This window comes from Opisthorchis viverrini, assembly GCF_000715545.1.
Source record: "Opisthorchis viverrini unplaced genomic scaffold opera_v5_52, whole genome shotgun sequence".
NCBI classification, from domain to species: Eukaryota; Metazoa; Platyhelminthes; class Trematoda; order Opisthorchiida; family Opisthorchiidae; genus Opisthorchis; species Opisthorchis viverrini.
In genome coordinates, this window is record NW_008751708.1 from 648,152 (window position 1) to 673,435 (window position 25,284).

Below are 25,284 nucleotides of genomic sequence, written 5' to 3' on the forward strand. Positions count from 1 at the left end.
CATAACTACTCCAATCGCAGCCGTTGATTTCTGGACCATCGCAGCTGACGCACGTATGTAGGAAGTGCTTCATTCAGAGATTTATCCAAGACCTTTAACTGAGCCAATAACGCTGTTCCTCAGGAAGTTTAGGGTTTGGAGAGGAAAGCAGGCCGAAATGGCACTTAGCTGACGGTACTTTGCATGTGCAAGTCAACGGAACATTGTCCAGAGGTATCAAAGCCATAGCCGGTGTACCTCACGGATCCACATTGTGACTCCTATTGTTCATTCTATTCAGCAGCGCTCCCAACCAACCACGTTCTGCAGCGAAAGGCGCCACGCCATGAAGCCATCTGCAGTCCAGTCGACCTAGAGATTCTCCAGAAAGACCCGGAAAATGATTCCCTATGGGCCTCTAAACAAAGGCTCTGTGCAGCGCGTACAATCGTGAAGTCATACGTAATGCGGGCATTTAGTACACTCAGTGGCAGAGCTCCCGGAGCTGCAACTCAGGAACGGGAATTTAGGACAGTCACTTCTGCCGACTGTAGCTCGAGTGCCAAATTTAATACTTTGGCAAGGATGGTTAGCGTTCGTCTGGTAATTTCTTCACGTATAATGGTATCATTTGTCTATCTATATGATATCTTAATGCGCCCTCTTCTTGAGTACATATTGTGCGGTTTCTGTGCCTGAGGATGGACGAGAACCACGGCACTTGCCTACACAACGACTCGAAGAATCCTAAGATTGGAATTTAAAAAATCAGATGTGGTTCACATTAACATCAATTCCACATCCAAAAAATGAGTGATTTAAAAGTGCTGTGGTATTTCGGAAAGTGCCCTCTTTTGGAAGGTGTGACTTCGACCTGTAAATCACCACTACCTCCATGTAACGGCTCATCTAAAATTGACGGGAACCCCTTTGAATGATAAGGGTTTTTATCTTTTGACTCACTGCACAAACTTATGCCATTACCTGAAGATCAATGCACTCCGTTTGCGTAGCAAGCTAGGATTTTTACAAACTTTGAATGATAAGGGTTTTTATCTTTTGACTCACTGCACAAACTTATGCCATTACCTGAAGATCAATGCACTCCGTTTGAGTAGCAAGCTAGGAGTTTTTACAAAGTGCACGCCCAACTGAGGCTTCAGCTGGTGCATTGTTGGGCTATATACATGAGCACCACAGTGAATTAGAAAGTACAGTGCCTGGCAGGCTTTGCATAACCTGTACAATTTGAAGAAAACGGAGGCTCACTTGGGCTTTGTACACACAGCGAGGCAAACAAAGATGTCAAGTCGTGAATGTGCATTCACAGACCGGATTCAAAATAAGGAGTATCTACTTGGAGCATTGAAAGTAGAAAGAAACAGAAAATATGGAAAGTATTCTCGAATGTAATAGCAGGAAAGACCGAGGTGTGAAATTGCGAATGTGCACGACAAGCAACCAGACCGAAGGTGTTAACTGAATTGAAGCGTTCAAAAGTAGGAAGTATTATACGACGTCAGCGATACTGCTCAGACCGATCCAGCGCTAGAATCCGAACAGTCCGTTTCAGTCGAAACAGACGAATCTGGGAAGAGATATTGTCGCAAGGCAGTCATGGTGTTTCCAGATGAAGACTTCAGAGTAGTTGGTGGAACCATAGTGCTTGGCTTGCGCAGAGGTTGACGGCACACTCTGGTTAAGATCATGCTTCTGTCCGTCTTCGAGCTATCGCTACTGGAGGTATCCCAGGGTGGACATTTGCGATTCGTCGGGGTGATAGACTCAATGGGGCGACGATTCGGTTTATTGATGGTACCATTAACATCTGACCGCGTTGTGTGCGACATTGTCAGTGTGCGTAAGCGTGAAGCAAGGCGATCAAGGCCACAAAAAGGTGAAGAACCACTTGCAGTAGAATACCGTCGGTGTGAATTAATCCCACTGAACGGAGAAGATTTCTTGTCGGAGTGGTTCAAACAGTTCTGCTGCACGGATGTCGGAAAATGGAAGGACTACTAGAGGACACATAATGTTCATGGATAGTTATTCGAGGTAAAACAGGGAAAAAGTCATCACGTATATTCCTAGCCCTTCCATGTGAAAGATGTGGTCGGATAAGCTCACACTAGTACCGGTTGTCAATGCAAATAGACTGTGGCCCCTGGACCCTGAGGCAAGTTGAAGAATCCTGCACATCACTGCGTTTCACCAAGGTTTGGTACCAAAGCACGAGGACATCGCCAACCAGATTCACGCAAGAAACATTGCTACGTATGATTATCAGAGGACATGTACCGTAGAACTGCCGAGACCATTCCCGAAGTTTCATAATGAAACCAAGGTCAGGTTCGGTGCAGATATGACTTCATGCTGTAGCATAGTTGCACCAGACCATGCGGCGTGGCGCGGAGGGCAGGTGTGTACGTATGATCATAAAGATGGACACGAGGGGATAAGAACTTTTAAAGTCCTGAATCAAGTGCTATCAGGTGGGTGGCGATAGCTTAATGGAAGAGGTTGGCACAGCGACGTTAAGTAATCGGATGGTAAAAACAATACTGTGACCAATAAATTGGAAAAGGTTTGGAACCGATTGAGAAGTCATCGTTTCAGGAGAGGAAGGGGGATACTGCGCTCTGCACTGGTGCAATTGAAGGATCGCTTCCCGGCAGATAGAACCAGGGATTATGTCTACAAAATTAACTGTAACAACTGCACTAAGGTCTATACAGGATAGATAGCCAGGGAACTTTACATCAGAATCGGAGAGCATAGTAGAAAAATGAACAGGCTGCCAAGAATGAATGAATGAATATTAAGCGTTACTGAGAGACTCGGCTATTGCGGAACACGCACTGGACACGGGACACAAAATAGACTTAAAAATGCTGAGATCTTGAGGCGAGGACTACGATCCACGTCACAGAGACTGATAGCCTAGGCGGTAAAAATCGCCAAGCATCTCAGTGTTAACAGAATAGAAGGCGTAAAACTGGCAAACGTGTAGAGAACGGTTTTGGATCAGTCAAGCAGACACGTGTTGGTGTGCGGTCATCAGAAGGAAGAGTAGTCACTACCTGAATTCCACTTGACCTCATCTCCCACCCCAAACTAGTGTCGCAGCACTCACAACCCCACAAAGAACAAGGAAAATCTATCAGTGGCACCCGAGGTGAATCGTCGATTTCAGCACCCCGATCAGAATTAATTTGAAACTCCCCCAATCCATCAAAGCAAGATTTTGACAACCACACTAACCGACAAGAGCCGTTAATTGACACTCAACACTGATCTAGTGTGATAATCTGAAGAGGTTCCCCGTCTGTCTTATAACCTGGCCAAATTGGTGACCTGTTCACTTGGCCTGATGAAGCTTTTGTGCCAAAAGCGAAACGTTGCCCAAATAAAAACTACCGATTGTTTACCAAGCTCTTCTGAAATACTGTGACCAATTTCACGCGTACCTCAAAAATGTACACTATCGGATTATGAGCGGTTCTCAAACCAGGAAACACGAAACACTTCTCCGGGCAAGTTGGCACAAGCCGCCAGTCAGTGACGATGCCTTGGAGAGACAGTATAAGTCATACTATGGCTCATAATATAACGCTCGTTCGCTGACGTTGTAGTCAGCAAAGGGAGCAATTTCCATGCTTAAACAGCTACATGAAACATATACCGACTCAGTGCTCCCACGAGAAGGACATGAGAAGAGAATACTACGGAGTACGGAAGAGATCCGAGTAAATGAATTTGGATTACTGATAAGTAACGATTCATGTCTTTGTTGGGTGACTAGGATCATCAAATCAGTTAACCCTTATGTGGAACGTGTCTCCATCAAGATTTCTTACCTTAAAGGTTTTTACGTCGGGGTCACCACTATTCGCTGGCCTTGTATGATGTGACCGTATAATTTAAGGATGCTGAAACTACCTGCGGTATCTAGTAAGTGTATGGGAATTCGGAAATAGGAAGATCGAGTAGGTAGCCCCAGCCAAAAGTCGAGTTGTCGGCGGGGTAAGCCAGAAGTATACATAGTCGATGGAAATGAATCACAGCAATTTCGCTTGGAATATTGTTCACAAATTAACTGTTGGGTGAACTCAAGCCATGTTTGCTGTCCGAATACACTAAAACATTAAAAGGGATTGGTATAGCACCGGTGATGTCTGATAAAGCATACTCTCAGCTAGAGCTCATGATAACAGTTACTAAGCTACACAGCTAAAGTGTCTTGGTTCTTTCTAGACAGAAGACTGACACAAAGCAAAGTGATACCAAGTAGTGTTGAAAGTCACCGGAGTCAAAGGAAAAAGTCATGACCATCTAAAATATTGGTTTTCGAATGAAGTATGGCAATGATGACGTGTGCAATATTGCTGCTGAAAAATCAGTGGATAACAAGTAACCTACCATATTAGGCCTCCATTTGCCCATGAGGTCTGTCAGGTCTTCAGCCCAGCCCAGTGATTCGCTTAGCCGTTGAACTGACCCTGTAATACTGCCTGAGTGGGACACAAAGCCATCAGATGAAACATTAGCTACATGTTACTTACAAGGGTAAGTGGTTCGTTCACACTGACTGTGGAAGTTGACAGCTAGTTGACATTAGAAAGCACCGTGGTTTAACAAACAAAACTCCACACTAAATGTGGAGAACGGATAACGAAGTTTTGGAGGCCAGTTTTATCCTTTGCCTCCCCTGCACCGTTTGCGCCAGGCACGAAACAACGTGGTCCCACAATGACCCGACTGTGTCACACCTGCCAACCAATCTAAAGCAACAAGACCATTAAAAAACGAAAAGACACTATCCTGAAACCATTGAGTCAGGAGAAGTGAGTGAACATGCTCCAATGGCTTGCCGAAGGTGTTTTCATGTATATGAACTTTCATTATCTGACCACTGCATTACCAGCCGAGTTCTCGCTTGGAGAACTTGGTGAGCGACCATCGTATGCACAGAAGTGCATTTACCTTCATGAATCATTGCGTAAAGCGTGAAAAGCCAATTGAAAAAAATCGTTCAGCTGCAAAACTCTTTCGGTGCCTAGCTGCTATGCCACCCAAAGGTAGTACAATAGATGAGATACTGCCAGGTTGCCCAAGCCTAGACAGGGTAAGTCGAGAGGCAGAGGTCGGGTTCGAACCATGGACCTTCCGGTAAGTAAATTCGCGATATAACCAATGAGCCATCTCGCCGCAAAAGCCATTTGGCATTGTTATCGCTTCGTGCTGTTTGCTTTACTTCGGTGTTCGCTGTTCATCACTGAGTGGGAACACGTTGAAGACCTCCTTTTTTATACCAGCTAACTACCGCCCGGAAGTGGTCTCGCCAACGCAGCAGTAATATTACGGAATTCCACTATCGGGATTCAAAATTTACATTGTCTGTCAATGTCTATGGAATCAAATGAATGCACTGACTCCCTAGGTACGAACAGTACCCCTGTCCATATGAGCCTTGAACACCACGATGACCGTGGTGTCTTCGCAACTACTGGAACGAGGCTCCTACGCAGTAAAATGAAACTGGTTTGAAAAACGATCAAAATTGAACCGTGAAGCATTCAAATATTGGTTTCGTCATCAGCGTTGTTGCATCGTGCTTGAACAAATCAAGGCCTCCCTCACTCGTGCTGAGGAATGAAGCGGCTATCACCAATGTTTTTGCTTTCTGACAAGTAGGTGACGGCATTAATTGTTACAACGTACACAATAAAATCATAAATAACAGATATTGGAACGAATCGTCAAGACTAACGCGAAATACGCGGCGCAATTAGAAGATAAGGCAAACAATGGAAATACGAGGTAAACAGATTTTTTCTAATGCGTAAAAAGCGCTTCAGCCTTTACGACTGCGATTGGTCAATTCTTTCTACCACATCCTCCGATGATGAGACCAATTTTCATTAGTTATCGTCATCACTTTGGAACCTGACGCAACACCGCAATCTGCTTAGCTAGCAATTATGATCGTATTTGAACAAACAGCTTTCATTCTTGTCCGGATTTCCTTTGCTGAGTTTTTTCTATTAGCTCCTTCCTCAGCTTCGGTGACCTCTGATGAGAATGAGCTGTACAGGGCTGAGTCAAGGGTTAGACTCCGTTCAATCAGAGACTGGGATCCACTAACAAGACGCAACCGGAATGAGGTCTCTGTATTGTTGTCCGCTGTTTGCTCAAATGAACGGAAACTTCTACCGTTTCTAATACTTATTCGGAAGAATTCTGCGCCGGCTAAAGCACCGATTTCCCTGTGCGATAATGAGGCATGACATCTTTTATAATTTGTTGTCCATCTCACCAAGCCAAACAATAAACACTTTTAAATCAGAACCTTTGACGCACATCAAATTGCACCCAATATTGTCTGAACCAGGGTTACTGGGTGTTTTATCGTCACACTGTCACACTTCACCCTAACATGAGATGGTAAGAGAACCGACCGAAAATGTCGTCTATCAGTACTGTCGAACGCGACACCCATACGGATAACGCAGTATCACATACGCTAGATCACACAGAAATCTTGACTGTTTCACACACTGCGCTGATTTGAATAGCGTTGAGTCCTGTGGTTTTTCAATTCTGGAAAATTGCCCTTCCAGTATCTCTAGTCCCAGGGTTATGTTCCATGATCACGGAGCTGCCATCCACAAAATGAAGCAAGTACCGTCGTCAATGGTTCGCGTCAAATGACCTATAGGTCCAGATGGTCCCAGATGGCAACAGAATTTTCAGGCAGGGGAGATTATAAGGCGTCAGTTTCCAGAAAAACAGCATTGTTGATAGTGAAAAAAATTCCCCAAGTGGATGGCCAGATGGGAGTTTCAGAAAAACTAAGTAGCAGAAAACAGACGAACATCAAGACACCGGTGATATATGAAAACCACAGGCCCATCGCAGACCTGGAATTTAAACTGAAATAGGTACCGCAAACATAATAGTATGGATCGATTGAGCTCAGCTCAAGTAGGATAAATAATTTTGAAATCCAACTGGCGGATTCAACACGGGACCGATTCACTGTACACTTCATCCTCTCCATGAAGCGATCTAATTTACTGGTTGGAACTTACGGTTATCCACGCTGGATACTCATTGAAACATCCGGCCAAAGGTGCTAATTCAATTTGGAAAATATGAGTGGCATCGGGAGCTGCTAGCTTCAGGTTTGAATGCATTTAGTAAACAAAGGTCCACTACTTTCATTCACTATCTGACAAGATTGATTACTCGTTTAAGCGGTATTCCCCCACCCACCATTCCTTCTCGTTTTGAGTGTTTTCGCAAGTTACCGCGCTCGAGAGGATGAATCTGAGTCTCAACCATGAATTGCGATAGAGGTACCGGTCCGTGGGCAATCGATTGTTTTCTCGACTGCCGTTAAAAGTTATTAAAGATCTGTTGTTAGTGGCGCGAAACGTTTGACGACATACCCTTCCAGCTCCCAAACAAGGTTCACCAGTCTGCCCAGACTCTATAGATTCGGATGTTTGTAAAGGAAGCGCAGGATGGCTGAAGTACGTTCCCATGAAGTCCTTGTGACCATATTCCATGATGTGGTAAACTGCATTCTATCGAGTTAGTGAACCGTGGAGTTGCAAGGACTATGGGTTCATGAATATATCTGAAAAAAACAGCTCACAGCGACCTCCGGATAGCAGATCGCACGCAAGAGTGCAGAAACAGCGGGACAAGTTACTCGAGGAGGTATTCAAGTTAATCGAAGAGTTGGGACATAGGAAAGGAATGTAACTAAAATTTAAGTGAACACGTTAGGAGGTTTAGTAAGGATAGTTGATATTAGGAAACGTACCGAGTAGTACAATATCTCCAGGTCTATTTCGATATCGAAAAGAGCCGACCGATTCACGGTTAATTAAGATGCGCGGTATAAATCGGGGAACGCTGTCTGCCACACCAGCGAACGGGTAGACCTTGAAAAGGAAGAAGATAGAGTGAATTACGGTTGGAAAATGTGTAATATTAGTTTGGGAGATGACAATAAAATGATAAGCACCTAACTGCTTAAGACAATTGGAAGCCTATTCATGGAACCCATGAACCGTCAAAATAGGTAGCTCAGTAGCAATTGGTACAAAATACAGCACCCTCTCCGTAACTTTACTCTGGATATGGTTGATTATGCACCGCCTTTTAAAGTAGACCACAATGACGATCACAGCACGGTCGATTAGACGGCCAAGGTTCCCTGTCCATACAACCTCAAACTAAGCACAAGGTTGGAGTACAAGGAAGCAAAAAACAAGTTTGAAGTACTGATACGATTGTCCGAACGCCTGGTGCAGTTTACCATACATAGGAGCTTCTTTTACCACGGCAACTAAAATAATCATACCTATACATCGCTTTATAAAGGTCTCCCGAATAAGAACTATCTCATCACATACACCAATATTCATATTTTACCCAAACGCACGGTCAACTCTATGCGACGATTATCTCAAAAAGACCATACTGCCGTTCGAAAAAGGTGTGTGGGTCACTGCAGTTCACCCTGCCATCTAATTAGTTCTCATGTTCCTCCAACTCCAACTCGGCGATTATGAGTATTCCGCAAACGGTCATCCTACTGTGCCCACTCAGCAAACACCTACTGTTAAGTCATCCAACTGTGCAATGCATCATCGCTGGAAAACAACTAGGGTCAATTTATTTGGATATGGTGATCCGTCTTTAGAGAGCAGAACCGAATGAAGTGGTGATATGGTCGATATTCTTCAAGTATGTATGAGGAGTGAAGGCAGGGTCCGTCTTTTCACGGACAAATGTCACAAAGTAATGTAACGGATAAACTGTTACCTCGAAACTATGTACACTTAAAAACATCAAAACATCGGGCAAAGAGATGGCTACACAAATTTTAGCAAATGGGGAATCATGGAGGCCCACACGAAGACTGAAGGCTTAAGGAAGTCATCATTCAGGGTGACAAATATGATGGCCTCCAACATGGAAAACGTCCCAAGTTAGAACACTGTGGTAGAGCCACGTACGATTGGGCATGGAATCGATGCGCTTTGGAAAATTATCCGAACTCCAAACAGGCACCACCTTAAGTGTCCCGAGACAGAAAGTTCCATCCTAACATGGATCGGGAAGCAAAATTGGTGCACTGGGTTTTCTTATGTTTTGTATGAAGTGCGCATTTGATTAGTCATGACTACTGAGTGTGCCATTTTTCATAGCCTACGGTTGGCCAGGAAAAGACCGGCCCAAAGTTTTGGATGGCCAAAACTCTAATAGGAGCTTCAAGAAAGCAACGAAAGATGGTCGTTTTTAGGCAGCGTTGTCACGAGGATTGACTCAAGCATCAATACAGACAGTATTTTACCTGAAGATTCCAGACTTGTGCACATAACCATTCTGACGACACTAACACATTCTACCAACGCTCATATTCAGATAAATCTCGAGGCTTCGAGTAGACTCCCTTTCACAATTCTACAACCGATCAGTCGCTTGTGATAAAGCGACAGCCGTCCAAATAGGACACACAAAAGAGACTAACTATGACCATCCCCCATAAGACTTAGTTTTCCATTATACAGAACGAGCAAAACTGGTCTCTGGGAGGGGGGTAACCTGAAACCATCCCTCAGGAAAAACACCACTAGTTGGTCCACTGGGGCACAGTTAAAGAATGGAGCTCCTCTTGGGAAAAAGGTTTTCGATTAGTCCCTTCGAAAGGTGGCCCCAAAGAAGGACGTGCTTGGAAACGCGCCTTATGGGGAACCTTAAAATTGATCTCTTCTGCGAATGCTTCGCCGGGATGACTGAATAGGTCCCTCCCGGGAAACACCGCCCCTATCTCGCTGAGTCGCTTCGGGAAAGTAATTCGTGCTTCTGATGAGGTTTCTCTAATAGACGAAATACTGCTCGGTTGCTCTTTTGATAAGCTATAGAAAGAGTTGTACAATAGCGACGTTGAGTTGATCCTGAAGGATAGTCTAAATACTCTGCAACCATTGTCCACTGAGGGGAGGCTAGTATTTCCATAACTAAACACAATCACAGATGCAGCAAATACAGGCGGGCAGCTAGATCGAAATGCAGCCTGAAGGTGTTACACTGTGTTCACTTTGCGTTGAAAAACATGTGATGCAATTAAGTAGCATTGAAATGTAGCTGGACAGCGTCAACAACACCGACGTAAACCAGCAAAGTTTTTCCCGCAGAAACTAAAATTTAGAGATATAGCACGGAGATATCAGAGATTCTCAGCATCACTGACTAACGAAAGCTCCCCTGCATCTTTTTTGAGGTCAAACTATGGAACAGTTTATTAAATTTTGTTATCCGCCTTCTGGATGCATCTAAGCATACATCTATCAGTTGTGATGAGGAGGATTCAAACCATCTTGAACTTGAGTTACGTGGTATTTCAGCGAAACGGCAACCAGTCAATGGTGCCACTCCAGCACGCTGAATTCTTCTTCTGGTAAAGACGTGCATGAAGTTTACTGTCCACCGCAACAACGCTTTGGTGGAAGTGAAGGATATATGGCTAGACCACGTACAGGTTCAAATTCGACAGTGAGGCATCATTTGAGATGCTTCTTGTGAAACAACGATCTTGGGGATGCAATAGTCATTTGTTTTCTTCGATAGAAATTGTTCTGAATAGCAGAAGTGGTCTTGCCTATGATAATCGCTCTGAAAGGCCTTAAAAGTGGGAGTGGGAGGACCACTTCAAAAAAGGAACGCGTAGTGAGTGTGGTAACCAAAGGGGGATCAGCTTGACCCAGGAGACACTACAAGATATGGCTGCCAGCCGATGTCAGTGGCGTTCTTGTTGTCGGTTTCTATCCATATTGCCTGAGTGAATGTCTGGAGGTGTATGCACCTCAGGATGATTGTGGTAAGCTAGCCTAAGTCCCTTACCCGTCCACCTTTACTCTTTTCTTTACAATAAGGCTTTCAAATAAATCATGGTTGTACGGCAGTGAAGCATCAGTGTTGAACACTGATGTCATGCTGTCGATGATGATGATGAATCTTAATATAGAGAAGAGATGAAGTATGTGTAGCAATATTTACTCCAACGGTTAGTAAAGGCGGCCCTTCCCGAGAAAGATCCCTAATTAAGAGATCAACCAGGGCGTTTTTCGTAATTGGTCTTTGTTCAGGAGACGTACCGCATCTGACTAATTGCTCAAAGTTCACCAATGCAGCACAGTTGGAAGTTTCTTACGAATCCGATCCAGTTCCTACTGCCTCTCGGAGAACCTAGAAACATGACTGTCGCACCCAATACAGCGGATGATCTTGTTCTTCTTTGGTCTACTTCAGATTGCATGACGGGAAAAGCATAACTACCTGGTTTGAAACGACCGACTGAATTGTGCTTTGAGCCTGCCTTGGTATAAGTTAGGGGCCGTGACTTAAAAGAGTACAAGATCGCAGTAACTGATGACGCTACGTAACTTATCATGCCAGATATCTGTTTCGATTACCTATTTCCGTCTGCATACCAGTGAGAGACAGTACGTAGGTGTTTGGCGAATGGTGGACTTTGCCCTGAGCTGTGCTGTGGCTCAATAAACAGCTTGCGCAGATTTTACGCTTGCCTAAACATTTGACCAACGGCGCTCCTTCACCACAATCATTCCTCTCGCTACATGCACATCTCAAACCTCACTCTGTTAAAAGTGGAACGACTTAACGCCAACAAACAGTCTCGGCGGTCCGCCCATCAGTCCTCCTATGCGGAGAGGAGTAAAACGCAGCATCTGGAATCAAAGTGCACTTGAGAAAATGAACGAAACAGCACCTCAACGAAGTAAGCTACTCACAAGGTTGCTGAAAACTTTTCGACTATCATAAACGAGAGGTTCAGTTGAGTCTCTCGCGCAAACCAAACTGATTTGCAAATGAGTGTATTTCTCGAAAGCACCTTAACCAACTTTACAAAGTCCGTGTGAACGTGCACTCACCTCGAGGGATGTACCCATCACAATTACAAGGTCTGTTTGGGCCATATCTTTCGTATATTCCCAAAATCGTTCCGGAAGGTTTTCACCAAAAAAGACAATATCCGGTTTGACAACATTGTGACATTCAGGACATTTGGCAACGGTACTCGCGTCGATTGCGTCCTATGTTGATAGGGAATAAAAGGAGGTAAATGAAAACTGACAACCATAGTAGAAACGTAGATGAACGAAAAAACGGCTAGAGAACAATCACTTCAGGTCGGAGGTGAGTTGCGCAATAATGTGGTCGACTGAAGCGACCAGTTTATCAACACACAGAAAGAACTGCCAGCTATTTCTATAAATATGCTCTCCACATTTTAGTAGGAAGGAAAACGATTGGTAGATGGAGAAAACGAGTTCGGATTTCCGCAAAGAACCAAGCAGAAAGCGGTAGAAGTCCATACCATAAGCGACTCGAATGGACTGGGAAACATGAACGCCTTTTAAAGTCTGCCGTCCAAAGTTCCCTCTTATGGAACTTCAATGAAACCGGAATTCGGAGGCATTTACAATAAGCACTCCGAATAGCAGAGGAGGAAAGCCACCACACACATGTTATTCGACAACCATGTCGCCTTTCAACCCACCCCGAACGGTAAGTTAACAATCTTGTTCGCATAGTTGACAACTTGTTCTGGATAATCATATCATGATTTCCGCTAACGTGTAGCTTTACTTAGCGGACGGCTTAAGCCAAAGTCATGCGTTAAACAACTTCCTCTAGAATACGACCCTGCCATCGCACCGTGAGGTCATTAGTCCCTCCATGGAACGAATTCGCTCCATCTTTTTGAAATCGTAGTGTAGAAAGTGCTACGGTATTCTCAGATTCAAGTTTTGAGTGGTTCTGCATTGGGGTCAGCTGGTATTTTCTCCGAAAGTCCAGAGCGTAGGTCCGCAATCATGGCAGGACATGATTCTTTCCCCGTCTAGATCACTGCTAAATAAACGAAAACAACCAAACCCTGGATTTGGCTCGGATGAAACAAAGCTTGAGGAGGGGATGACGAAGTATCAATCGAGCAGGTTACAACTGTCCTGATTCTCTGCAACCATGATGTTCGGAAAAGAACAAAAATTAAAAAAGCATTTAAAGCGAGAAGCCTTAGCCTCGAGCAAACAAACACACAGCGACCGGAACTTGAAGGGACATTCGTCGATTACCAATAACCGAGGAAAGTAATCCTGGTATAGACAGTTCCCGGTGAGACTGCGGCTGACCTATAGCCTATAACCAAAAGTGATGGCGTGCAGGAGAGATGGAAATTACCCAGTGCAGTATAGGCCAAAAAACGTGATTTACTCACGCAAACAATGGCGCTCGGATGTGTTTCCTATGCACAGCTGTTCATTCCTGATATGACCTGCGATGGTGAGGTGCTTATCAACGGCACCGAGTTAAAAAATTCTTGAAATTTTCATTCAAAATTGTACTTGAAATTTCTATTAAAATTTTTATTTCATAAGCATCTAACAATCATTGGCCGTATCGGAAGGGAAAGACTGTGCATGGAGAAGATACCTGAACGCGATTATTTGCACAGATAGATCAAGGTTTTCAGGTAATTTCTTTCCTCCTGATCGCTACAACTTCGGGTTTTCTAACAGGTTTGGTTATAAAATGGACTATAGGTCGCCGGGAGCTGTCAGGAGTTAATGTGACTACTAAACGCCTATTCATCCACTTTTCTTGCACTATCAATAAAATGATCAGCAGAACAGGTCAGCGTTGAAATTTGATGATGTGATTTGAACACATCCGCAGCATTTCAATCGTTTCTGTGAGAATTGGACAAACCGGAAATATCTCAGCCCTCGTGTTTCTTTTGAGTTGCATGGTAGCTATGCAACGAAGAGTCACCATATGTGAACAGGGACCGACAAATAATGTAAGGCTAAAGGCAACAGAATCATTCTGTTTGGAAGGAATACTCAAACGACCACACAAATCATCCTTGTGAAATGAGGAATACTGATTCAGATTCAGGTTCATGAATTTGATTACAGCAACAGGAGCTGTCTAAATGAATGAATACCAGGCAACGATGATTCAAATGGGCTCATCTCAACCTTGAGCAACCTTGGCTCATCTCACCTTCTTAGCAAAGAAACGCCACCGCATGATGATGAAACACCGGACTACCAGACAAGAACGTTTATGTTGCTGGACCAAAATCGTGGAACAGAAAATCACAAAGGTTGGAAAATTTATCATTCTTTCTGGGGATAATCACTTCATGAAAGTTATCCCTCCCCACAATCAAGAGGCCATTATTTATCAAGGCAGGGCTGGGGAAACAACCAGTGCTTCGCATGGTATCTTTCACTCGCAAGAAGTCAGAAAACTTAAGCGGTGCAATTACATTCCAAAAGTTTCTGACTGATGGCTATTACACAGCGGCTTCAATCGAGGAGTGCCTTATCTGATCCCACTGGTACGAGCGGTATCAACGTTTGTAGATAGCGTCCTCTACTGCATATTGGTCGTGCCCTAACAACTACATTACACAACGGAAGTTGTACAAAATATTAGGTAAACGGTCCAAGAACAAACTAACCTTGACAACGTTGGAGGATACGTTCGATCGACACACGGTGCATGTTGCAGTGAGGAAAGTCCCATGGGCCTCAACAAGTTTATCTGAAGGAATACCGGCCACTGAATGGAGTGAAATTAGAAACACAAAAGTTATCAGAAAGGTAAGCAATACGAAGCTTTCGGCATTCCCCCCAATCAGTTACAAAGTTCAAACAACGTCCAAGAGAGGAAAAAAGTGAAGCCAAAAGACGATGAGGCGAATCCCTGATACGTGTAAACCAGTGCTTCGAGTACAAAACGGGTGATTTTTCTCGAGCAGCCCTACATGGATGTCCTGAGAAGACTACTGTGAATACCGCAAAACACTACACCGAGCAACAGGGACACTGGCACTGGGCACCGGCTAGAACATTCTACTAAAATCGAAACCGCTTCAGGTTTTTATCCGGACAACTCAACGTTTTTTCAAGGACAGCTTATCCTGAAAACGTCTTAGTCTCATAACAGTCTCAGTTGGCCACAACACACTGGAACCGGAAATGGGTGGATATTGAAGAACCGAGTAGCCACCTGATTGTCATCTTTGTCAGCATTAGTTGTACACTTGAAGCTTGTCCTCGTTTACCAGGTAAACTCGTCCCATCATCGACCTATGGCTGAACCGATATGGTCATTATCCCATACGAAAACCAATAAAAATACGCCCGAAAATCTCGCCATCATTGCGATCCATTGGGGTCGTGAGCTCAGTGAAGTCAGCTGATTCGCAGTGCTGCGACAAAATACAGTACCTACCTTTGGAAAGGCTTTGGAGGCGGGTTATATCACAAAAAGTGCACACTGCCCATACAGGAGCCTAACAGCAAAGGATCACTGCTAACAAATCAATCTGCCGCAAAGGAAGAGTGTCGGATAGACTTGCAACGTGTATTACAGAATGAGTCAGTTAGATCGAGTCGAAATTCTTGATGGGTCAGGAATAGGCTAAGTGTGTAGCGAGTACCTCGGGATAACTAATCCTATCCGGAAGGTAAACGGACTAGAATCAAAGTCACGGTTTTCAGCATCTCCGAGTGGGGGTCCTCAGGCGACTCCGCTGCCTGGGACTCGTTAGTCTGAGGCTGTGGTAGCCCCAATAGTCCCTTCTTTGGTTTTGCGATCAGGAAGCCTTTTGTTCAGAGAAAAATATGACAACACAACAGCATACATACTCTCCCGATTCATTGAACGTTTCTAAACATACTAGCTGGGGTCCCATTTGACACATGTTGGAAAAGCCCTTTTATCGTCCACGTAGACGCTTTAATCCTGACTTTATCAATCTGGCATTGAGGTAAATCGGGTGGTAGGAAGTATTATTCTGCATCTTAGAAAGTGTGCACATCGATGTATGTTGTCCTTAAGAGACACCTGTACTCGAAAACCGCAAAGATTATAATCCACAACATACCTCATTCACGTTATCTAGTGAGTGTGGGAATTATACCCAGTCAACGAGCCAGAACTGCGCTACTGGAATCAAGAACGATCAATGGCAGACAGTACGCCATCAAGCTAGTGAGATATTCAAGACTAAGCGGGAACTGTGGGTACACATTACAGCATATTTACCAACTGCTTTTACCATTGACCCAGCTCCACGAACTTCAACGGACATCTGCGTCCGACCTGATTTCACCAGGTAGGCGTGTTGGTCCCTGTGGTGGCTGGGAAAAAATCTTGAAGGGCCGCAAAGTTATGACATAATGGGCTTATGCTCTGATTTACCTGTATGTTACAAACCTGAATTTTCAGCACCTTAAGAGACCTCTTGCTACAAGGCACAAGCAATTCACGACCTATCGTCGGATCCGGAGAGGTCACATCGCCATCAATCTACAAAGGCATAGTTCAACGAAATATTACCGCTTTTGAGTGAACTTCGACCAAATAATTGTGTGCGCGAAAATAAGTATTTCCGTCTGTGGACAAAGAGCACAGGAGCAGAAGATGGAAATAAAGGATTCAATGCAGCCGACTACGCTGAAAGAGTTTTAAGTGGACATCACCACTGATTTGTTATCACCTACCTCTGTGCGCTTCGATTGACACTGGTCATATATCGAGTATGCTTTAAATCACATTCGAATCAGTGTTCGTATGACAAACAAGCGAAAACAGATATGGTGGACCCCGAGGAATCCCTGCACCCGCGGGACTGTCAACGCAAGATTTTAGCTGGTTGATTTCATAATCAGGAATGAATAGCAGGCGAACGTTAAATTTTAAAGAGTCTGATGAGGGACTGATAGCTATGGTCAAACACGGAGAAGAGCAATGAAGTGTACCTGAAAAGGTACACTGACCGCCAGGTTAGCTACCCGGGAATTTCACCGACAACCACTACTACCGTTAGAACAAACGTTTCAAGTCTCGACTAAAGCCCGCGCTCTTCAGAGACTGCTTCTCCCGGTTCTTCTGACAAAGAGAGGGTTTCCAGGTTACATTTTGCTCGAAGAACACAAAATCGTGGATTAAAACTAGACATATCGGACTTTCGATGTCAATGAATTATCTTGCAAACAGGACAACGTGCTGTTCGACTGAGAGTTTTCCTCATATGACGCCCAGTAGCCTCGTTATTGTCATAATGTACCTACATACCCCTAAATCAAGCCGCGCGCAATTTCAAATTACGTCTCTGTTGTCGTCCGTCACCAGAGCAGGGAGCTGAATGACACAACACCAGCGGACTCCACCACGAACGCGACAGCTTGTTATCAGGGTAGCGGATAAGTGATTTCGGTGTAAACTCGACATTATTACCGTCATTAACCACACGCATTTCAAGTGCCAGGGGGTGCCCCTGCAAGCATTACAAGCACGAGGCGAGGAATTCATTTTTCCGGTGGGCGCAGTCCCGGAGTTTTGTCACCTGTGTGAAACTGATTGAATGTATAAGCTATAGTTTACATTCGTGACGTAAGGGTCAGTTAATTACCCCCTCATCAAAAACATGCGACGTAATTTGCTACACACTACACTTTTACTGAGAAGCGAAAGAGAGAAACATGACACTTACAGACTACTTTGTCTCTTGAATAACAATGAGAAATAATGCACATGTGTGTGTGTGTGTGTGTGGGGGGGGGTAATTGTTCTCCTTACGGCACTTATTGTTGCGCACGGGAAAGTTTTTCGCTTCCCATAAATAAGTTTTTGTTCCATGAGAGATTACTCTCTATCCACGGAGGTCAATACATTTCGAGAGGTTGTCTATTGGGGGTGATTACTGTAACGAGTTTGAAAAACCATGAACTTGTGGCTTGTTAACTGCGCGCATTCACGGGAGTGCGGTGTTGGAACTAATTCCTACTAACGTGGACGAAGTCCAAGCACGGGAATCCTCCCCAAACGCGGTCGAGGCTTACTTGAGAAAAGTTATGCTGCTTAGCCGCCAAAAAGTGGAGCCTGCGAATTGAAATCAACCGGTTGTACAAACAAGGTCCCTATATAAAAATTCTAGGCCAATCAAATTCACATAACTTGAGAAGCTCATGTATGTACCTGAAAAGTGAACGTCGTGGTGCTTCACTTGTTCGCTACTGATACCGGATGGGNGGGGGGGGGTAATTGTTCTCCTTAAGGCACTTCTTGTTGCGCACGGGAAAGTTTTTCGCTTCCCATAAATAAGTTTTTGTTCCATGAGAGATTACTCTCTATCCACGGAGGTCAATACATTTCGAGAGGTTGTCTATTGGGGGTGATTACTGTAACGAGTTTGAAAAACCATGAACTTGTGGCTTGTTAACTGCGCGCATTCACGGGAGTGCGGTGTTGGAACTAATTCCTACTAACGTGGACGAAGTCCAAGCACGGGAATCCTCCCCAAACGCGGTCGAGGCTTACTTGAGAAAAGTTATGCTGCTTAGCCGCCAAAAAGTGGAGCCTGCGAATTGAAATCAACCGGTTGTACAAACAAGGTCCCTATATAAAAATTCTAGGCCAATCAAATTCACATAACTTGAGAAGCTCATGTATGTACCTGAAAAGTGAACGTCGTGGTGCTTCACTTGTTCGCTACTGATACCGGATGGGAGGGTGTGTAGAGTTGACAAATTGTTAGAGTCTAGTAAAGTGATTAGGTTAAGGGTGGAGCACAATAACAAGCCAAAAGTCAGTTTGTCGCTGGATAACGTTTGCATGTTAAGGAAGTATCATTCAAACAAGCGCACTGAGATGACAGAAACGGTCAGGTCAAGCAGGAAATCCGTAGAAACTCTGTTGCATGCAGAATCGCAACTTAAAAGCACCACAATGCGGAAGGACTGTGCAGGTTGTGATCTAGATACGGTCTCCCGTTGCTGAACGGTATGCTATCCGCCAAGGATACCAAGAGAGATAGGTCTTGTGTGTTCCCCGAAAGTAAAGCCACTTGTTGGTTTAAGCAGCTTGATAGACGGCGATGTTTATCACTACATGATGTAACATAAGATGCACCACAAATCTGGTTCAAAGAAAGTATATTCCCACATTGTGTCCTTTCCAAGATCGTTGGTTACCGAATCTTAACCACGAAGTGGCCATAAACCTAGTCACACACCTTAGAAAAATTACCACATAATGAGAACAGATTCAGCGCCGCAAGAAGATCAACTGACCTCAAAACCGACAATGGTGGTCACTTCGCACAGCTATGTGCTGATCATCTATTTTTTGGCATACAGACTTTCAGCACAAATGGGAGCATCGCGTTACCTGGAGCTATCCAAACGGTTAACAACCGGCCACTTAGACTGACCACAAAGAAATAAGCTATTATTTTAAGAATGTCGCTCCTTTGGGAACATGCGTATAAAGTCCTCTGGTTCGTGTCCGTGTTGTGGTTCTGTTTCCAGCAGTTAATCATAAACCATAGATCCACCGTTCCTTTTTTATTTCAATGTTGCTGTTTTTCCCTGTACTCCTCCACCTTACAATACCCACTGTCATAAGCTGCAGCAACTGGAATCATCTTACACAAGTACGTCTTTCAAGCTTTTAAAACTGAACTGTGAGTTGAGGGTACGTAGGACTGCAACCCAACCACAAGAAGGTTCAAAATGTCACAGTTATGAGGCCAAATACTTACGACACCCAGTGTGAGTGACCTAAAAGTAAATTTATCTGCTGCTTACACAGTCAACAGAACGAGTACAAGGTTATTTTATTAATCCTGTCATATTTTTGCTAGTTGCCCGATTTCACCCACCGAAGGGGGACAGGGTTTGGAGTTCCTCCCTAACAATGCCCAGTCGCAAGGTAACGAGGCGGTGCAGGATCCACATTATACTAGGAACCAGTGACTCAAGTCTGATTCATAAAATCTGGTACAAGCCGCTTACCCAGAAGGCCCAGTTTGCCCTCAGCTAAATTTCCGCCAGTGAGTAGCATTTTGTCCAATCTCCCTATGATTGCGCTTCTGCAGTTACTAGCAGAATAAGTCTCACAGGATAGGTCCTTCTTTGTTTTTAACCCACTTCTGTGCACACTAAAGAAGAGCATATTACAGGCAAAACTAGTGTCTAGTCAACTCCCCTAGACATCCGTTCAAACACCGGACACCAGATGAGTCTGCCGAAAAATCTGCAAATGAGTGCATTTCGTACGATTTGGTTTCATGTAGGAAGTAAGATTGAAGGGAACTCGGAGACTGCGCCTACCTGATGAGCCCCATGAAGGGCGAAACCGGTCGTGGGCTGTCGGAGAATTTTCAGCAACCTTATGAGTAGTTTTCTTAGCAGTGACTAGTAAGTCACGAGTGAGCATTCTGAGAAGAACCAGTGATGGTCAAACCAGAACGATTTTCCAGCACCAGTTCCCGACCATAGGGAGGGATTAGCATCTGCAGACAATGATTGGTACAGGATGAATGAACATACACACGTTAAATCGGTGGTATAGTGGCAGGACTTACTTCGCTCGAGACTGTCAATATTCTGTGTATAGACACGTAATAAACGGGCCTGGTCATTGAGAAGCCGAAGAAAGTGATGTGCAATGTTCGGCCTGTAGCGCCCAGTTGGATATAACTCTTTGGCGAGAGTGTAAAATGGAACAGGGTTGGAGTAGAAGTACTCCAAATCGAAAACAGCCTCAGGCCAGGGTAATTTGTATTGTGACAGATTATCGTAAAGCCCAGTTCCGGGTGTCCTGATTAGGAAGCAGAGTGAAACTCACCAGAGAATGCACCAAAAAACAACACGTGATGTTATTCAATCACCCTAAGTATACGCATTCGGACTCCGCGGAACATAACATGGAATAACACCACTTCGTAAATGAAGGTGGTGCAAGTGCGAGACCCAAACAAAGCCCTCATTTACAAATTTCTCCAACTGAATGCGCTGTCGAGAAATTTTCACCGGTCTTGTGAGAAGCGCCACATTAAGGAAGATTATCATACCTCTCATTGGAGTGCAAAAGTACTGTCCATCACAAGGAACAGTGGTTTGGTTTCGATGTTCGGAGGCCAGAACGGATGCTGCCAAGATTATGGATAAATGAGCTCAGGTTTTAACATATGTTGAGTTTTAAAGATCACCAAACCTGAATATGTCGGCAGCAGTTGTTGCCACATGAATGACCGACGAATCCATGAGATCTTAATCCCAAATTACTGAACTATAACAAGTAGTTTGTCCAGGGGATTCTCTAAGTAAAAATTGTTGCTTTAGGTAAAATGGTCGGATCTGGTAAAGACTTGTCAGAAGATAAGGATTCTCTTGTCGCAGGATGATAAGAGCAACGAACGCTTCGCTGAGCCTTCGTTATGGTGTAAACCTGCGCGAAGTGAATATGCGTCACATGAAATATTTTTCCTAAATATTTTTTGAAAACAAATTGGTCGATTTTTTTAATTTATTGCACACGGCATCCAGTTTCACGGTGATCTATCACTACGTTACGGTACCCTTTCCTTGGGGATAGATTTCCAGAAAGTCAAATATCACATCAACCGAGGTGTTTCCTCATTTTATATTGATCAGTAAGAACGGTACCTCACGCTTTCTGCACTGTCGGTCGTCTCTAATTGGGTGCTTTAAATGTATGTGCGAATACGTTAATTTTAAAACGAGATTTTCTGGGTGCCGGCTGAACGAAAACATAGGCCTGGAGGTGGAACAGAAACACTGAACTGGCGCTCCAGCGACTAAACTGCTGGGGAGAATCATCTCAGCTGGTACACAATCGATATCACCACTCATAAAACTGGTCAATTTTATCCCACCAGAACCGCATAGCTTTCCTCGTTCAAACTCTCTCCCTCTGCATCAATGAGAGAACGATTTTCTCAACACAGGTGCATAGCAGCGAGTGCCTAGCTTTTTACGTGAGTGGGGACGGCGGACACCTCGCCGGCGCAAGGTAACCTGTTGATTCATTGAGAGGTCCTCTCAAACAGAAATCACTCTCACAACAGCGTTGTCTGACAACGCCTCAGGAGAGACAAAAAACACAGCTTTTCCCCTAAGCACTTCGTACCTCTTGCGGGATTGTTGTCCTCAGTCTGACCAGATGGTGGAAGGCGTAATATAGCTGTATGCATGCATGTGGACTTGACCAGACCGAATGACATTAATTCCCGCTGTATGCAAGGAATGATGACTTACGAGTAGAAACAGAAACTGTTCGGAGTTATTCTAACAAGTTTAAACGTCGAGAGATTTTTCCGGAGGGGGGGCAGTTGTGAACGCCTGAACAACACAATCGAAGAAAAACTCACACTATCCACAAAGAGGCGCAACACCCTGGATTTATTCTAGAAACTTTCGACCGCTTGCCCCAATCTAAAACAGAACAGTTGTATGAACGGGACTATTGGTTCAGTGTGAAATCAATAAGGCTAAATTGGGGCACATTGCTTTCGGTGAGATCAGCGTCATTGAAGTGTTGTTGTATCTCCGCTGCCTCGCTTTTATTTATTTAGTTCAGGTGTTAGTGGTTGCGGGATTCTGTGGAATGTATACTCACATGGCTTTCATTTGAACAATCGCCCTCCTGTCCTGGCGCAGTCTGTGGAGGTCACTCACTAGATTACTTATCAAACAACGCAACAATGCCTGTTCCAATTGCAACCTTAACTGGCAACATGTACACTATAATTTCCAACGAAGTTTTGTTTACGCGACTACAACCTGCGCTACGCACAAGGCCTACGACCTCCAACCGCATCGGGTCAACTTGTATCCGTGTTTGTGAAACTATCAAAAAAAGAAAGGAGACCCCTCTCTTCACATTGCACACAATAAATAAACATGCAACTCGGCCCGGCAACACAGGCGCGGGCGTACAGGACAGGAAGTAAATCGACCTTTGCAAGTCTCCACGGCCAACTACGTAACACGTGTAGCAGCTATACTGCAGAGAGAACACATCCCGAGTCCGGAACTTCACTCAGGAACTCTCAACAAGTGTCCTCAAACGATAATTTACTTTTTGGCTTATCCCACTTTTCGCGTTGTATTTGTTTTTATCAAGGTGCACCTAACTATTGTAGCCACCATCATTCTAGTAAGACGGCCATTTGTTAGTGCTTGTCACCTTCTGATAACCAATTTACTTACGTTACAACTAGAGCACTGACAAGTTCACAATGGACTCGAGTTTCACTCTCATTAGAGCTCATGAGCGGTGCATACCCAATGGCCATGCCGGGGTTTGAACTCCGCGCTTTGTACATGCGAGAGGACCGTGTTACCACTACTCCACCGGCGCACGCTGGACACATCCGGTAATATTTTCTTTACGTCTGAAGTGAATATGTCCGCGCTTGAACTCGGAATCTTGCAGAACATCAAATGAATTCGCACATGTGATATAAACCTATTTCTACAGAAAGGATTATGAAGTCAAACCTAATAGCCTGAACACATAATATTCGTAAATAGCTGAAGAACAGAGGAAGATCTACAGTTAGTTTAGAGGTACCACATAGGAGCATACCGGAAATCCGGAATTCCACTAGCTGTACTAATTCCTGCTCCCGTTAGGACGACGATCCTTTTCACATGCTCATCAGCGAGGATATTGACGGCACGTGAGAACTCAGCCTCTTCGCCACTGGATGTGTCTGAGTCAGAGGACATACGGCAACGCGAAGATGTTTGAACACCGAAACTGATGGTGGTGATTCTTCTCGAAAAAAAAATCAAATTAGTAGTGGCTGACATCGTTTGAATGGATGAAATAATCAAAGCATGTAAAAAACGGTGGGACCAACGGTACACCAAATAAAATAATATTACGCGGCGTTATACATGCATTGATCGATTAAGATGGTGCAGAGCGGAACTCAACAAAATCTCTCGACCACGATGTCTTCATAAGTGGCGTTGCACACAAGAAGCAATTAGGGAAGTGCGGTGATTTTCAGGGTTTAATGTAGTAGTGGCAAGATGAGGCGTACTAACGTGTGATATTATTGGGAATTAGAAGTATGGAGACACTTAACATGGATAACCGCCTGCTGGCCTCATTACTGATAAGCTACTCACGTGCGCTGTTCAACTTCTGCCCGGAAGACATGTGGAACGAAGTCCAAGAGAGCGTTGACAGATATGAATTGCAGTGGGGATTCAACACCAACATGACACTTTTAGGTTCCGAAAAGACATTTCGTTTGCCTTGCACAGCAAACCCCAAAACAGAAACTAGGTGGTTATATACACTGTTTTCCAAGGTGTATTTATTTTCCATTATTTTCACAGCACTTTCACACTGAAACACCAGTAGACAACGATATAACGCTAATCTACTAGGAGCTGACGATGTCACCTTTAACGACTGGAAACACATTCAGTCAATTTACCGAGCTCAGGTAACAAAACAAACCGTGCTACACCTAGATAGTGTGATAAAGCTGTTGGGCATAGAGGTCTTCAGTATGCATCTACACTTACAGCTTTCGTTGTTCGGTTTGTGATATGGTTATACAGGGTGTTCGTAAGGTTACACGATGACTGATATCAACAGTGCTGATTGTGACAAATGATCAGGAGCATCACGATGGATGACACGTCTAGATGTTTATAAACAGATTAAATCCAGCCCAAAAATAGTAAGGCTGCTGGACTGTGCATGAACAGGTGTATTTAGGCTTGGACGTGTTAACAATAAGTTAAACCGGAAAACAAATACGCGTAAGTCCTGTCGACGTGGTCACGTTAAAGAATGGTTCGTCCAGTTCCGCTGACCAGCTAGGGATGCCTGAAAGACAGAGACTTTCAACTACTATGAACAGTAACGTGCCGAAATACTATCAAGGTTCGTGCGCACTGTTGTCGATTCCCTATAGGAAATGGTATGGCTGTTTAAACTTAACCTCATGGGATAAAATCCACAAGAAAAAGCGCCAAAACAGGAACCTCCTTAATCTCGATAAAATGAACCCCAAAGCGTAGAAAGTTGACATTTGTACGCTTACGGGAAAATGCTCCCAGAGTGCGATGTAATTTATAACAAAATGACACAATCTGGTTCAAAACAGCAGACCCTATTCAAGGGTAAAAGAAAGAAATGTGGGTGACACCAACAAGGGGTTGTAAAGATAACAGAGGGTGCCAAAATATACCTACTAGGCGCAAGTTAAAAATGAGGTCTAATCTGTGCAAGGGGACTTACTGGAGAAAGCTACAGGCCCCAGATTTTAGACATTGTCCGCAATGCGATGGGCCGATAAAGTACAAACGGGTGAACATCCGTAGAGGCCGAAGATATATTCTACGTTAAGGA

At 44.2% G+C, this 25,284-nt stretch overlaps 1 protein-coding gene across 1 annotated transcript; it reads right to left on the reverse strand.

Moving 5' to 3' along the window:
- Positions 1-1,024: 1,024 nt before the first annotated feature.
- T265_03573 (hypothetical protein) lies at positions 1,025-25,284 on the reverse strand (the record flags this gene model as incomplete). Its single annotated transcript, XM_009168092.1, has 8 exons — positions 1,025-1,967; positions 4,399-4,490; positions 7,811-7,931; positions 11,952-12,113; positions 14,552-14,652; positions 20,468-20,703; positions 23,497-23,685; positions 25,174-25,284. 8 exons carry the CDS (start codon positions 25,248-25,250, stop codon positions 1,512-1,514), a joined length of 1,434 nt encoding a protein of 477 aa, XP_009166356.1.